The sequence below is a fragment of the Stegostoma tigrinum genome, chromosome 3 (genome assembly GCF_030684315.1).
Source record: "Stegostoma tigrinum isolate sSteTig4 chromosome 3, sSteTig4.hap1, whole genome shotgun sequence".
In the NCBI taxonomy this organism is placed as follows: Eukaryota; Metazoa; Chordata; class Chondrichthyes; order Orectolobiformes; family Stegostomatidae; genus Stegostoma; species Stegostoma tigrinum.
In genome coordinates, this window is record NC_081356.1 from 13,831,684 (window position 1) to 13,846,800 (window position 15,117).

The 15,117-nt window shown below is 40.5% G+C and overlaps 1 protein-coding gene across 1 annotated transcript in view; it reads right to left on the minus strand.

Moving 5' to 3' along the window:
* Nucleotides 1-1,947: 1,947 nt before the first annotated feature.
* eri1 (exoribonuclease 1) overlaps nucleotides 1,948-15,117 on the minus strand; it is a 65,546-nt gene continuing 52,376 nt past the window's right edge. The window contains exons 2-7 of the mRNA XM_059643359.1: nucleotides 10,198-10,367; nucleotides 9,130-9,349; nucleotides 8,178-8,261; nucleotides 7,384-7,493; nucleotides 6,051-6,165; nucleotides 1,948-3,530 (exon numbers count right to left, since the gene is read on the minus strand). Coding sequence (XP_059499342.1) covers nucleotides 3,288-3,530; nucleotides 6,051-6,165; nucleotides 7,384-7,493; nucleotides 8,178-8,261; nucleotides 9,130-9,349; nucleotides 10,198-10,337 — 912 coding nt within the window. The 5' untranslated portion in view covers nucleotides 10,338-10,367 and the 3' untranslated portion in view covers nucleotides 1,948-3,287. The remainder of the gene's footprint in view (nucleotides 3,531-6,050; nucleotides 6,166-7,383; nucleotides 7,494-8,177; nucleotides 8,262-9,129; nucleotides 9,350-10,197; nucleotides 10,368-15,117) is intronic.

Sequence of the window (15,117 nt, forward strand, 5' to 3'; positions counted from 1 at the left end):
GGTGGGTGGGAGGAGGTGTATTCTAGGTAGCTGTGGGAGTCGGTGGGCTTGAAATGGACATCAGTTACAAGCTGGTTGCCTGAGATGGAGACAGAGAGGTCCAGGAAGGTGAAGGATGTGTTGGAGATGGCCCAGGTGAACTTGAGGTTGGGGTGGAAGGTGTTGGTGAAGTGGATGAACTGTTCGAGCTCCTTGGGAGCAAGAGGCGGCGCCGATACAGTCATCAATGTAACGGAGGAAGAGGTGGGGTTTGGGGCCTGTGTAGGTGCGGAAGAGGGACAGTCCCTCTTCTGCACCTACACAGGCCCCAAACCCCACCTCTTCCTCCATCACATTGATGGCTGTATCGGCGCCGCCTCTTGCTCCCCAGAGGAGCTCGAACAGTTCATCCACTTCACCAACACCTTCCACCCCAACCTCAAGTTCACCTGGGCCATCTCCAGTGCATCCCTCACCTTCCGGGACACCTGAGTCTCCATCTCAGGCAAACAGCTTGTAACTGATGTCCATTTCAAGCCCAACGACTCCCACAGCTACCCAGAATACACCTCCTCCCACCCACCCTCCTGCAAAAATTCTATCCCCTATTCCCAATTCCTCCGCCTCCGCCGCATCTGCTCCCAGGATGAGGCATTCCACTCCAGCACATCCCAGATGTCCAAGTTCTTCAAGGACCGCAACTTTCCCCCCAACAGTGGTCGAGAACGCCCTTGACCGCGTCTCCCGCAACACATCCCTCACACCCCGTCCCCACCATAAACACCCAAAGAGGATCCCCCTCGTTCTCACAAACCACCCCACCAACCTCCAGATACAACGCATCATCCTCCGACACTTCCGCCATCTACAATCCGGCCCCACCACCAAAGACATTTTTCCATCCCCACCCTTGTCTGCTTTCCGGAGAGACCACTCTCACCGTGACTCCCTTGTCTGCCTTCCGGAGAGACCACTCTCTCCATGACTCCCTTGTTCGCTCCACACTGCCCTCCAACCCCACCACACCCGGCACCTTCCCCTGCAACCGCAAGAAGGGCTACACTTGCCCCAACACATCCTCCCTCACCCCTATCCCAGGCCCCAAGATGACTTTCCATATTAAACAGAGGTTCACCTGCACATCTGCCAATGTGGTATACTGTATCCATTGTACCTGGTGTGGCTTCCTCTACATTGGGGAAACCATGCGGAAGATTGGGGACCGCTTTGCAGAACACCTCCGCTCGGTTCGCAATAAACAACTGCACCTCCCAGTTGCGAACCATTTCCACTCCCCCTCCCATTCTTTAGATGACATGTCCATCATGGGCCTCCTGCAGTGCCACAATGATGCCACCCGAAGGTTGCAGGAACAGCAACTCATATTCCGCTTGGGAACCCTGCAGCCCAATGGTATCAATGTGGACTTTACCAGCTTCAAAATCTCTCCTTCCCCCACCACATCCCAAAACCAGCCCATCTCTTCCCCTCCCCCCCACTGCACCCCAAAACCAGTCCAGCCTGTCTCTGCCTCCCTAACCTGTTCTTCCTCTCACCCATCCCTTCCTCCCACCCCAAGCTGCACCTCCATTTCCTACCTACTAACCTCATCCCACCTCCTTGACTTGTCTGTCTTCCCTGGACTGACCCATCCCCTCCCTACCTCCCCACCTATACTCTCCTCTCCATCTATCTTCTTTTCTCTCCATCTTCGGTCCGTCTCTCCCTATTTATTCCAGAACCCTCACTACATCCCCCTCTCTGATGAAGGGTCTAGGCCCAAAACGTCAGCTTTTGTGCTCCTGAGGTGCTGCTTGGCCTGCTGTGTTCATCACCCAGCTTCACACTTTATTATCTTCCATCGGAACTAATGGTGGATGAGAATCATTATTTTATACCAGTTATCCAGCCAACAATGCTTAAGTGTGCTTCATAAACTAAAGACGAGAGTAAAGTGCACAAATGGAGTTTCAAGTAAACTTTTGACAATGAGCCTTTAATCAACAAATCCAAACAAAGGCACTGAACATCTGTAACAAGTCCCAACCCACAAACTTTCACATGGAGAAATGAAACAAAGGATAAATTCCACACTCCTGTCAGGGAACCATGTCAACTGAAGAAATGTTATGACCATTTGTGCAGACCCTGCAAGTTCACCCCCACCACCTGTCAACAGCCATCTTTGAGGATGAGTAACGGAATTTATCTCCATGGTTAATACAATAGAGGTACGAGTAAAGTGATACACATTTGTTACAAGGGGGTAGAATCTCTCCTGTGAGATTTTGCTGGATGGAAAGTTCAAAAGGCATGACAGCCTTCCTTACACTTGAACAAGTACAGAGTGGCTCCTTCTTAGGAAATTTAATTGCTTTTTCTGCATCCTTTAAAAGTTAAGGAAAATATTAAAGCATGGTAAGTGATGTATAAAGAAAAATAAATATCGCATTTAAAAATCTAATAAGCATTGCAGTATAAATGCTAGCCAGATGTACATGTTCAAACAACTGGCATAAAAAGTTATGGATATAATTTGCTAGAAATTTTAAATTAGTACAAAATTAAATGTATTAGAGTGGTGAGAGAGAAAAAAGAGAACAAGTTCCTTTGAGGCATAGAGTAAGAAAAATGACTATGAAATATGCAGGTTCCCACCATGTTTGATGGAGCAAATTTCCACATTGAAATTTTCTGATTATTAGTCAAACCCTATAAAGTTGGGCTGCATTTATTTTGGAAAATTAGCATGGCAGAGGAATTATGCTGGTTCTTCAGTCTATTGAGACAAACAAAGGTATCCTTGTCATGGGCTTAAGACTGTATAAAGCTGAATTCTTGGCTTCCTTTTGGTAAGAGAGACTTCATATGGCCTTAGGCTACATATGTCAAACTATTAATAAAGAGTATCTTAAGGTGACAATTTCACAATTCTTTCAGAAGGTTTAAACTCAACAAGATATAAAAAGGCAAAGCTGGATTATAAATCAGTACTTTCAGGTGTCCCTTTTTTACATTAGAATTGTGGTTCTAAAGGATAAGGTGAATTTGGCCAATTCTCATCCCGCACCTTTCAGCATTTTATACTGAACAGCTAGCCTCATAGCACAATTGGAATGCAACAGGCAATCCTGTGATTTAATTGAAAAATGTAGCACAAAAATCTTGCCGGTGCTTTTGAAGGAGTCAGTTTCTAAAGAAAACAATAGAGTCTTTTGTAGCTGCCAGCAAACAGTCACAACATTTTGCTCTCAAACTGACTGGGCTCATTGGAATCCAGTTTGCTCCCATCATGTTTCTTGTGGCGATTAGATTTTCTGCCATGGTGAATACGGAGGAGGAGCACTTTCTATTGGGGAGCTATTTGGCACGTTCATCAGCTGCCCTGCATGCAGCCGCTCATTCACTCGCAGCTCACATCCATCCTGGAGCATCCGTATAGCAATGCGCGCGATATTTCGGGAATCATCCAGCCCACAGTGAGGCCTCCCTTCGTACTTCATTCCCAGCTTTTCGAGCATCGAAGTGAGTTTGGTCTGAGTCCTGGGAACCTGCAGGCAGATGACCAGAGTATCTATCAAAAATAGCTGACTGTAATGGCCAAAGACAAATTTATACAACATTGAATTTCCAACATGATCACTCAAGCTTCACCCAGAGTTTTAGGGAGAGCTGATGTTCAAGGTCAAGTAGAATTTTTTTTTAAAAAACAGAATCAATTCAACTTCTTGAAAAATTCAACGATGCAAAAAATTAAAGACGAGATTTGCAGCACTAATCAATTACGCAGGTGATTCATAATGTTAGCAGAATCAGTTACAATAAAATCAGTCAAAGCTAGCACTGAGGAAACTATTAGATTGTCATTAAAAAAACTAATTCCATTAATAGCGTTTGGGAAGGGAAGCTTTCCACATATACAAGGTTGTATATGCGATTTCAGGCCCACACCATGATGTGGTCTAATCTTAACTGCTTTTGGAATAGGCAGGACAGCCATGACAACATCAGAGCAATAAGGTTAATAAGTGAAAACTGAAAGAACTGCAAATGCTGTAAATCGGGAGCAAAAACAAAGCTGCTAGAAAAGCTTAGCAGGTCTGGCAGCATCTGTGAAGAAAAAATTCAGAGTTAACGTTTTAGGTCCAGTGACCATTCGTCACAACTGAACAAGTTTAATAAGTGCCTTGGCAGTGATGGTCACAATTGAGAATGGGAAAAGGAAAAGCTGTAGATGCTGGATGGATTAAAATTTCCAAGACAAATATATTGTTTCCATGCCCCTCCCCTCCAGGCATGGATGTCAAAGATATTCTTCAAAGGTGGGTAAGTGAAATTAAGGTACAGATCAATCATGATCAGATTAACTGGAGGAACACGGTTAAGGGGTTTGTTGGTCTGTTCCTCTGTGTACAGACCTGAGACAGCTGTATAACAATGGTCTTTTCAACTACACGGGTGTCCACTGTAAATACTCTCAGTGATTCCACCAACAGTACCAATCTTTGCAAATGGACATATCTTAAAATCACCACACAGCCCTAACAGTTAAAAACTTGCTGTAGTTGTTCAAAAAGCAGCCCTTTTCACACATTTCAATATCTTAATTTTTACCTCAGGCTAAGCTCATGGATATAAAATAAGTATGTTACCTTGGAAGCTCCTAAATACAGAATTAATAGTTCACAACTGGATTTCTAGTTACAGCTCAAACATGAAGTAACTGGTCAAGGTTTAGCACAGTTGTGTCCTCAGTATATGTCACTGTTACTCTTACTGTTAATTCAAGGGCCCAAGCTTTCCAAGATACTTTTGCCACATTCCATCAATCCAGAGAGAATTTGACAGCATTTCAGAACTATTTGGAAATGTAAACTATTTTTGGGAAAGCCAGTCTGCAGATTTTCAGAATGCAGACCACTTACAAAATGGGTGTCTCTACTCCAGGATCAAATTCACTGCCCACCGCCAACAACCTTCCCCAGCAGATACCAAGCCCCAACATCCTCTTCATCCAGATAGCCACCACTACTGCACAAGTCAGTTGCTCCTCCCTCTTATCAGAGCCATACCAGGTTGATCTTCTGCAATTTGCCTGCAAGATGCCTGTGGTTCTCAGCAAATTCACATAAACATAAATTCAGACTCAACAAAGGGGCCATCCCAGGCCAAGCCAGACACTGAGATTGATCTCTCCTCAGCCCCATACCCCCAAAATTCAGTCCACCCAAATTACTAGCTTAGTGTCCTTACACTGGACCAACGCAGTTTACAGAGCACCCTGTAGGGAAACATACAGTTGGCCCAGGACAAAACCTGCAGCACAAATGCTGACAAATGCTTAGCCCACTGCTCCCTGATTCGCGTCAATGGTTCAGATTCAGCATCCTTCTGAAGGCTGAGACCAAAGTTCCTATTGTACCTGTTTTAATCACACAAACTGTGCTCTTAATTGCTCTCTTTCAATGCATCCACCCCTGCCTTTACATGCTTACCAGTTGATGATGAAAGTACCATGTTGTAGAATGTAAGCCACAAGTGAGATCTCCAATATGGTTGTTCCAAAATGATCTCTGTCTACCCAAATTTATTATTCTAATGTTTTATTTTTCAATAGCAAGAACAGCACAATATGCTTTAAATTAGTGCGTGCATTAAGTTTAATATCAGTACCCATTTTCTGAATCTGTAAATAACAAACATCAGGAGTGCCCAAGTGTTAATGTCATCGGTATGGCAACTTAGCACAACCATGTTACAGTGAGATATATTTGAACTGTTTACAATTCCTGTTCCACACTGCTGATACCAACAGATCTTGGCATTTAGAATTATCTGTTTTTGAGATTAATGTAATTTTCAAATCTCCAGATCCTTAATTATCAAACAGAAAGCAAACCAACCAATTTGAAATACGAGAACAAATGGGACTGATTTGTAATGGTTTAAAGCGATGGATGCCAGGACCTGGAGAGAGTCCATGGGTTTTGAACATGTCTGCCTTTTAATAACAAAATCTGTACTTAATTTTACTACTGGGTTCATCATACTAGGTGAAACAAACTACAAACCTTGTAGAAGTTACCATAACTTTTTCGAATGTTTATCCATTTCTTTGCAAAGCGTGGATACTCGATGCTGCTAAGATGGCACTGAACATTCAGGAACTTACTCATATCCCAGGAGCTAAGATGTGGGGGGGCAGGGGTGGAAATGGAAATAAATTGCTATATTGAATTAGTCAGTCACACAGAGAAAGTCAAATTCCACTGCTTCTCAGTAGTAGATACAAAGGAGACATGCAAAGTTAAAGACATATCCAACTGGTTTTTTTTTGGAAACGCAATAACAAGTTCCAGACGTTTATTAAAAAGAGGTCAGTTATACCGTTCTGGATGTTAGACCAGCAGAATAATTTTGAGGAAGAGCGCATATTCAAAAACTTGTAAGGTGTTTTATTTCTCTTTACCAACAATAACTTTACGTCATGACTAGGATTCTTAACCAGACATGATAATGGGTTGAATGGCCTATTTCTGCTCCTATGCCTCATTAGCTGTACGGTATACAGTATTGCCTACTGCAACAAAATACCATTCTGAGGTAGTTCTAACATTAAAAGGTACACTGGCTGCTCAGCTAGAGTTAATTCATATTACATAAATTAGAATAGGAAAAGTAAGGTAAAAGTGCCATTGTCCCAGAGGCTACTCTCTCATTAAAGGTAAAGAATGAGAGAGTGTGAGATGACTGATGACGGTTTAACCTGAGGGTTACCATGTCTCAGTCAAGGAGCAAGGTCAAGGAGAGTTCATAGTAACATCAACCAGTGTGGAAATTCAATCTTAGTCTTGCTCTGCACTGTAAACCAGGCGCCCAGCCAACTGAGCAACCAACCCTCCACTGGAATAATTTGTGCAAATTAATTAACCAAGCCAAACTGCATTGTACATTAGTAGGTATACTAATTTAAGCTTTTTTTTTGAAAATGCAATTTCTATGGCAAGTTAACAAAGTAAGGCAAACAAATCAAATCATGCATTCCTCTCGTTTACATTGTTTCTTCTTAACTAATGTCAAAAGTCACATAGCACCAGGTTATAGTCCAACAGGTTTATTTGAAATCACAAGCTTTCGGAGCAGGCCCTTTGTCAGGTGAAGTTTTCAAAAAAACCTGTTGTCATGTGACTTTTGACATTAATTCAGAAGAAATCTATTAACTTCACCTGATGAAGTGGCAGCACTTTGAAAGCCTGTGCTTTCAAATAAACCTGTCAGACCTTAACCTGGTGTCATGTAACTTTCGACCTTGTCTACCCCAGTCCAACACCAGCACCCCCACATCATGAATTACTGCCAGCACGATGGTTTATTTTATGTATTTTACAACGGTGCAATACATACCCATCAGTTAGTACTGCATATCTGCATTTGGTTCCAAGTTCCTTCTCTCTCATCCAGTCAACCACTTGCTGAAGAACATCTGGAAAACTCCCTGCTTTGTCAACCATTTCCTGGAATAAACAAAGCATGCGTACTAAAAGGGCCTGAAATATGAATGTTCACTTAAAGCATGATTGCAGAACTCACTCCTTACTTTAGTATCAAGACAAAGGAGGTCAAGGATAATAGTTTAAAGTTTGGGATTTAAAGCAGATTGGTAAAGCGGAGGAGTAAAAGAAACAGTCACGTACTAGATTTCAATCCGTGGCTACATTTATACAATTATTGATAAATCGTTTCTATTATTAATGTGGTCATAGAAAATATAGAAGGCAAATACAGGTATACAAGTGTGACAAAAAGGTGACAAAAGGAGAACCACACTTCGCTACTCTACCAATGTTCATTACAAGAATTTTGGCAACTGTGAATAATCTGTGATCCTTCGACAAATGGACGACTAAAAAATCCAAGTTCATAGACTGAGACTATGATTGAGGTTCTGCGGCTACAAACAAATATGTTTTAAGTATCCTGCTTTGAAAACACAACACAAAGTGTAATTTTAAAAACATGCTTTTTTTAAAAATTGTAGTTTAATCTGTAGTTTCAAATCTCACAACTGCTTACTTTTATTATGCACTATTAAAAGTCAGTCATATCTTCTATACGTGGAAAGCAAATTTTAAGCAAACATCTGACATTCATCAGTTATTTTAGAAACAAATGAAGCCGGAGCAAATTAAAATGATTACCTGTGTGATGCCTGTGAGTTTGGTACAAAATTCTGTAAGCTTGGGTTTCAGTTCTGGTCTGACATATTCCTGGAATGTATCCTCCTTGAAAACAGTAAAATAAAAAGGACTTTTTGTTAGCACTCCCAGGGATCTTGCGAAATCTTTCTTCACACAGTTACGAGAAAAATAATGTTTGTATTTATAAAGGACTTATGTCCTCAGACCATCCCAAGGCCTTTACAGCTTTTGAATTTTATTTTGAAATGATGCATGCAAATTCATGAACTAATTTGTTCAGAAAGGTCCATCAAAGAACAAATGAGAAGAATAAAGAACAATGAGATACAAGGTGGTATCAATTTGAACGTAAGTACCATCATTGAGCTATGAAATCAGGAAGCACTTCTTCATCTAAACGTGATTAGAAAATTGAAACACGGCCCATAAAATGTTGTGGCTAAAGTTCTCAATAATTTCATCAACTTTGCAGCGATTCAGTCCCAATTTCTACACTGATTATAAACGATTTCACTGACAAACTGTCATTAAGTAGACCCTGGAATGCAGCTGCACCTTTAGAAAACTAAACGTGGTATTAAACAGACACATCTTATGCAAAAATAGTATTTTACAGAAGGAACTTCCCAGAAAAATATAACAGCTTTGCAGTAAGATCGCATTTCTTTAAAGAGATTAAGCATCACCTTGACTTCTATGATAATGTTCTTACCTGTGTCAGAAGACAGAGTCCAAGCCCTAGAAAATGAGCATATTTGAGCAAATTATCTAGTCTTTTCTCTAGGTACTACAGGAATCTTGCACCAGAAGCAATGTTTTATTTGTAAAATCTTGTTACAACAGTTTCCAACTTAACAGAGACTGCATACCAGGGATGTACAGCGCTTTATTTATGAGTAGGTGGTTCTTATTTAAATATCATGCAAAGTGCTCAGAGCAGATGATTACTTACAATTTCAAGGGTGCGGGTATTCACAAGGGCAACAGGAAATTCAATAATTTCATGCAAGTATTCTGGTGGGTTGTTCTCTTCACATGTTGCTTCAAAGTCAATGACACAGATGTAATCGTAATAAGTATCTGAACACTCTGGTTTGATTAGCAATGTCTGAGTCAGTTTCTGCTTCTTGTAGTAATTTTTTAATCGCTTTCTCAGTACATCCTTCACTCCCCTAAAGCAGTTCAGCAAGACAGCAATGACCATGAGACAACAAAAGTGAGACATAAACACAAAAAGACAGAGGACAAAACCAATTGGGTAAGAGTGAGACAGACAATAAGTGAAAAATAAACACAAGGAAGTGCCAGAATTGAAGACAGAAAAATAAAAATACAATTAATAATATGCAAATATTTACATCTATATATTTCATCAACAGCAATATATTTGCCTGGTACATCACTTTCTTCTCAGCAGTTAATATATTTATAGTTACTTACATAAATATTATCAATATGCTTTACAAACAAAATCAGTATTGTATCAGTAGGGTTGAGAATTTGGCCAAAAGAATATTCAAGTAATTGGAAAGGACATGCCCCATAACACAGAACAAGATGCTTGGGATCCTAAAATTATACATGTGGTTTTTACAATTAAAATCCAGCTTAAACTTCTGTTCACTCTAGACACATTAGACTTGACTGAAAAAAGGCAGCAAAGGCAGCTTAAAGTCAGCCACAATTTGCTCATTCATAATTTACTGCCATAAGACCAAGAGAAGATCACATGGTTATAGAAACAAGGAAACTCTGGGCACGGGTCTAGTTGGGGGCATTCATGAAACGTTCACCAGCTTATTTTCTCATGAGCTGGTTTTGGATTTCAGTGTCTCCACCAATCTCCAACCACCCCTAAATGACCACCGACAGTGTAGCATGCATTTATGCAGCACACAGAACACAATTTTTTTTACAACTTCTAAAGTACATAATCCTATCGAAGCAGGATGTTTATTTCCAAAGTTTCATTTGGTGTTTATTCCCCCCAAACTCCATCATTGGTCAGAACGACACATACCTGGTTTCCAGGTGGAGTTCCGCTAGCTTTGTGCGAAGTTCATCGCGTGTCATCCTGTTGATATGGCCATTTGTGACAGCAATTTCTTTGTAGACTGGGTCACTGAAGTCCTTAATGTAGGCAGCAGGGATAGGTTTCATCGGTAGTTGCTGTCCATCAGTTATATTGCGCTGCTTGACACAAAGGTAATGGTCACAAGAACAATCGGCGACATTTGATAGTTTATGCTGCATGACAGATTAAGCTGCTTTCTTTACTTCTGGCAAACTTTGATCACACAACACAGGTTATAGAGTAAAAAGCTCCATGACATATGCAAATCATGATTCTAATTTCTGATTAGAAAGAAGAACAAAAAGGCTGGAAGGAGATGGTTTAAATTGTCATTTTTCCCACCAGTTAGACACACGCCCAGTGTGGCGGAAGATAAGGTTTAAGAGCATTGATATTCATTGCTGTCATGCAAGCTACCTAACTGTAATCTTTCAATATGACAGGATACATCATATGACATTGCAGGTCCATCATTCTCTACCTCCCAAAATAAAGTTACTCTGCTTCCCCCTTCTATAATGTAAGCTGGCTACGAGTGGGGCAAAAATGACTAATTGCATTGCTTTAAATGGTCCTGGCATATACAGCCTTTTTGTTAATCACTATCCTTCTCTATGATTGTAACAGAGAAGCTGAGCAAACATGTCTACAGCCAAAAGGTACTCAATGATACAATGATCATTCCCCTCAGTGGACCAGGCTGCTAAATGAAAGTGTCTTCTCTCTAGTAGTTACAAACTATTGTACGTGAAAAAATGTTCATTCCACCACAGTATTCTGCATAATTTAGCAATGTAGAAGGCAATGTCAAAAGCAGAAGTAATATTTTAAATTGTTGAGGCTTACACCTTCAACAAGTCAGGGTTCATCCTGCTGTCAGTATCCATTCCACTTTCTTGTATACTACAAGGTAATAGGAAAGATTCTCAGGACTGAAACAACAAACTCAAGACAAACTAAAATTATCTAGACCAAAAGAGGCCAGAAAGTTTGAAGTACCAGGATTGTTCAATTGTTTATACAATTGTTCAGTTGGCAAGACTCTCACTACATCAGGTGGTGGTGGGTGCAAGTCTAACTCCTGGACCAAAGCACTAAAATCTAGGTTGAGACAACCGTGTGGCACTGAAAGAGTGTTCAACTCACAGAGGTGCAGTCTATTGGATGAGATATTAAATTGAAGTTTCATCTGCCTTCTCAGGTGGATAAAAGAGATTTCATAGAAATATCTTAAAGAACAGCAGCCAGTTGATATCTTGGTCTGTAGCTAACCTTCATGCAACATCACAAAAATGAGATCATCACATTGTGGGAGCAAAGTGGCTGATGAACTTCCTACAATGAAATTACTTCCTTTCAGAAGTCATTGCTTGCTCTCAGGAGCTTTGGGACATTCTAAAGTCTTGTAACGTGCATTCAAACACAAGCAGTTTATTTTGATGCACATTATTTTACTTGAATTATTTTATTCATGAATAAATCTCCTTCAAACTTTGTTTTTGAACACAGCCAATAAGAATGTGCTTTCCCTTCGGCTTATAAAGAACTCATAACTTTCTATACTATAATGTGGGTTAGTTTGTCACCAGAACAAGCAGTATAGATTAAACCACTGGAAGAAAAGGCAGCAGGAACAACAGCTGCTTTCACAGGAAGTATCAGGAGACAGATAATTCTGATGAAGGACAAAAATAAATTCCAAACTCACAGCGAGCAAATTGTCAGCTGATGATGCTCTTGAATTGTAGCAATTTACAGCACAGGAGCTGAAGATTTGATCTGATCTGTGGTCTGTCTAAAATTAACCCTAGTAACATCAGAGGCTAATGTAGGTTGCTAAATACTATCATTAAAGAGCAGTCTGAGAGCAGGAAAAGGGGTTGGTGGAAGCACGAATCAGAGGGCGAGGTAAATTCTGTCCCACACTTTATTGGGCCTTGTCACTTCTGGCAATGAGGAATAACAAAACATTGCCAAGAACATCACTAATTAGATAGTTTGTTTAGGGCTACAGCAATATTATTAAAGTTTAGCTGGATGATTTTTTAACTGATAAAAGAGTCAATAAAGATGAAGCTTCAACTTCAATGACAATTCACATTAACTAAAAAAAGTATTAAAATGATGCATTATATTTGACATGCAGCGATTCTAAAGTTATATGGCTTCTTCCCAACCTACCTGAAGTCGCAATAGGATTCAGCTCAGAATGCATCTAATTGTAAACGAATGAACTGCTACAACACCAGCTGTCATATTAACCTGACTTTGAGTGATACAAACAAGGGACTTGCTTATCATCTGCCACTTGATATAAAGCACAGTAAGTCAACTCACTCAAAATAGCAGCCAGTTTCAGGATTTAGATCCACAACAGCATGGGATCCAGCCATCTGAGTCTGTCAGTAAGACAAATCAAAATGACTCCAGACTCGGCCACAAGAACCGAGTGAACTGTAAATAACCATATTTTCAACATCTTCTTTAGTGTCAAGAGCTTTTGTAATAAATGTGAGAAACAGACTTTGTGATAACAACAAAAAACATCTGTCAGAGATTTATAAACATTATCTTTGTTCTATGAAATAGATTTTTGGGAAACTATCTACTCTGCAGAATCATCCAAATTTGCGGTTGTCATTTGCCTTTTGTAAAATGCTATGTGCGAAGATCATTTCAGGTATAAACTGATTCGGCCTACGCAATAGTATTACATAACTTTACAACAAGAAAGTTAATTGATGCAGTTTTGGGTACGAATGCTCAATGCACATGTTTCATCAACTCTAAACTGTGGTCCCTTGCCTTGAAGCAAAAATTGAATCTAATTAACAGGGCAGCTTGCAACTGTGAATGAAACTTAATTCAGCAGCTTCCCTTTTTTTCTATCTGCCTCTCTTTCTCTACCTCTTGTGCTTGCCTAAAACTAATGCACATAGCACCTTTGCACAATGACACAGCCATGCAAAGAGGTACGGTCAGATCATAGGTATATTTTAAGGTGCATCTTAAAGGAGGATTATGATGTAGAAAGGCAGAGGTGTAGAGAGGATATTTCAGAGTTGAAGGCTTAAACAACAGGAGCCACTGTTATCAATGCTGGAGCAATGAAACTTTAAGATGCACACAAAGAAGAGACATCAACAGTTGCAGCCTGGAGATTAGATAAGAAGGGAGGTATACAACCATGGCAAGAAAACTTGCTCCTCCATCCAGAGAGTATTACCTGATCCAAAAACTTTCTGTTTATAAATCAACATCTGTTCAGTGGTTGACTGATGAGAAGTTATAGTGGCCCAAACTTAAAAACATTCAGGAGCAAATTACTGCAGCTCTGATGAAGAGTCATTTAGACTCGAAACGTTAGCTTGCTTTCTCTCCATGGATGCTGTCTGACCCGGTGTGATCTCCAGCATTTTTTGTTTTCTATTAAAAATTGCTCACAAAGACAGAAGCCAATTTTTTTTCTGCAATCTACTAACTAAACTGCCAGAAATTCCCTACCCCATCATGGTATAAACCTGTGAACTCAGAATTGGACAATATCAGTTGTGGCTCAATGATCCTGGAAAACATTAAAAACAGGAGCAGTTGGAGGTTGCCCAGTCCCTTAAACCTGCTGTACCACTTGCTTCCCATATCCCTCCGATCCCTTTATGTTCAAGGGCTATCCCTCCAAACCTTGAGCAAGCATCCACATCTCTCTGGTACTGAAAATTGCAAAGATTCACAACTCTTCAGCCTGAATAACTCTCTGCTGATCTCTATAATTGTCTATTTTTAGACCGTCCAGGCAAAGGAAACAGTGGCTCAGTACTGTCAAGTCCTCGCAATAAAATATTTCAACAAGATCACCTCTTGCCTCTGTACCAGAAATTGTGGACAGAAATCCCACCTCAGGACCTTGGCCATATATTATGGACCAACACAACTGTGCAGTACTCAAAAGTTCTTATTTAATGACACCCTCACACAAATCAAGTTACTTAAAAAAGCAATCAAATCTACAGTGTATAACTGACATCACAATGTCCCATAACACTTTACAACCAAACTCTCTTGCAGCGTAGACACTGTTGCAAAGTAAGAAACATGGTAGTCAACTTGCAGCAACAAAACCACAACAAGCAATAAGGTGAAATGTTAGGTGCGTTGTAAGCATTTGTAGAGGGATAAACAGCAGCCAGAAATAGTGAGAACTTTGTTGCTCATTTTCAAATCATGGTGAGTATATTTTGTTTCAGCCCAAAAGGGAATTAGTGGTCACATGCAAAAGGCAGAAACTCTCCGTACTGCATAGAAATTTGAGTCTTCATTGCATTATTGAATCTCCTTAGTAGGATGTGAATATTATGTAAAGGTATGCCATTTTATTTTGAGGCGAATGAGGTGGGCTGAAGATTTGTAAAAGGCCCAATTCCCATGGAGTTTGGGTCTTTGATTTTGAATGGTTGCATTCTCTAGGTTTTAGAAAGGGGAATCTCTGGGTTTCAAATTCAGATTTCAAAAGGTTTGCCCAAGACTTTGAGCAGGGGTATTTTGGGATTTGCAAAGGAGACTTGGGAGGAACTTCTCACGGGTTTCAGACAAGTCCCAGTTTCTTTGGCGGGGTGGGGTGGTGGAGAGGGGTTGGAGTGTCTCTTGGGCTTTAAGGGTGCCCTAGTATTTAGGTTTTCAGAATTACCCGATGTCAGAGGGGGCGGGATTCAGGGCTAGGGTCTCTTTGGGCTTGACAGTGTCTGATTTTTGGGTGTGGATCTCTTTTCAAGAGATCCCAATATCTGGGGAAGGGGTCTCTAGGGTTAAAGCAGTACTCCAAGTTTGGGGAGCATTTTTTTAAAGAGTCTGATTCCCAGTGTCAGAAAG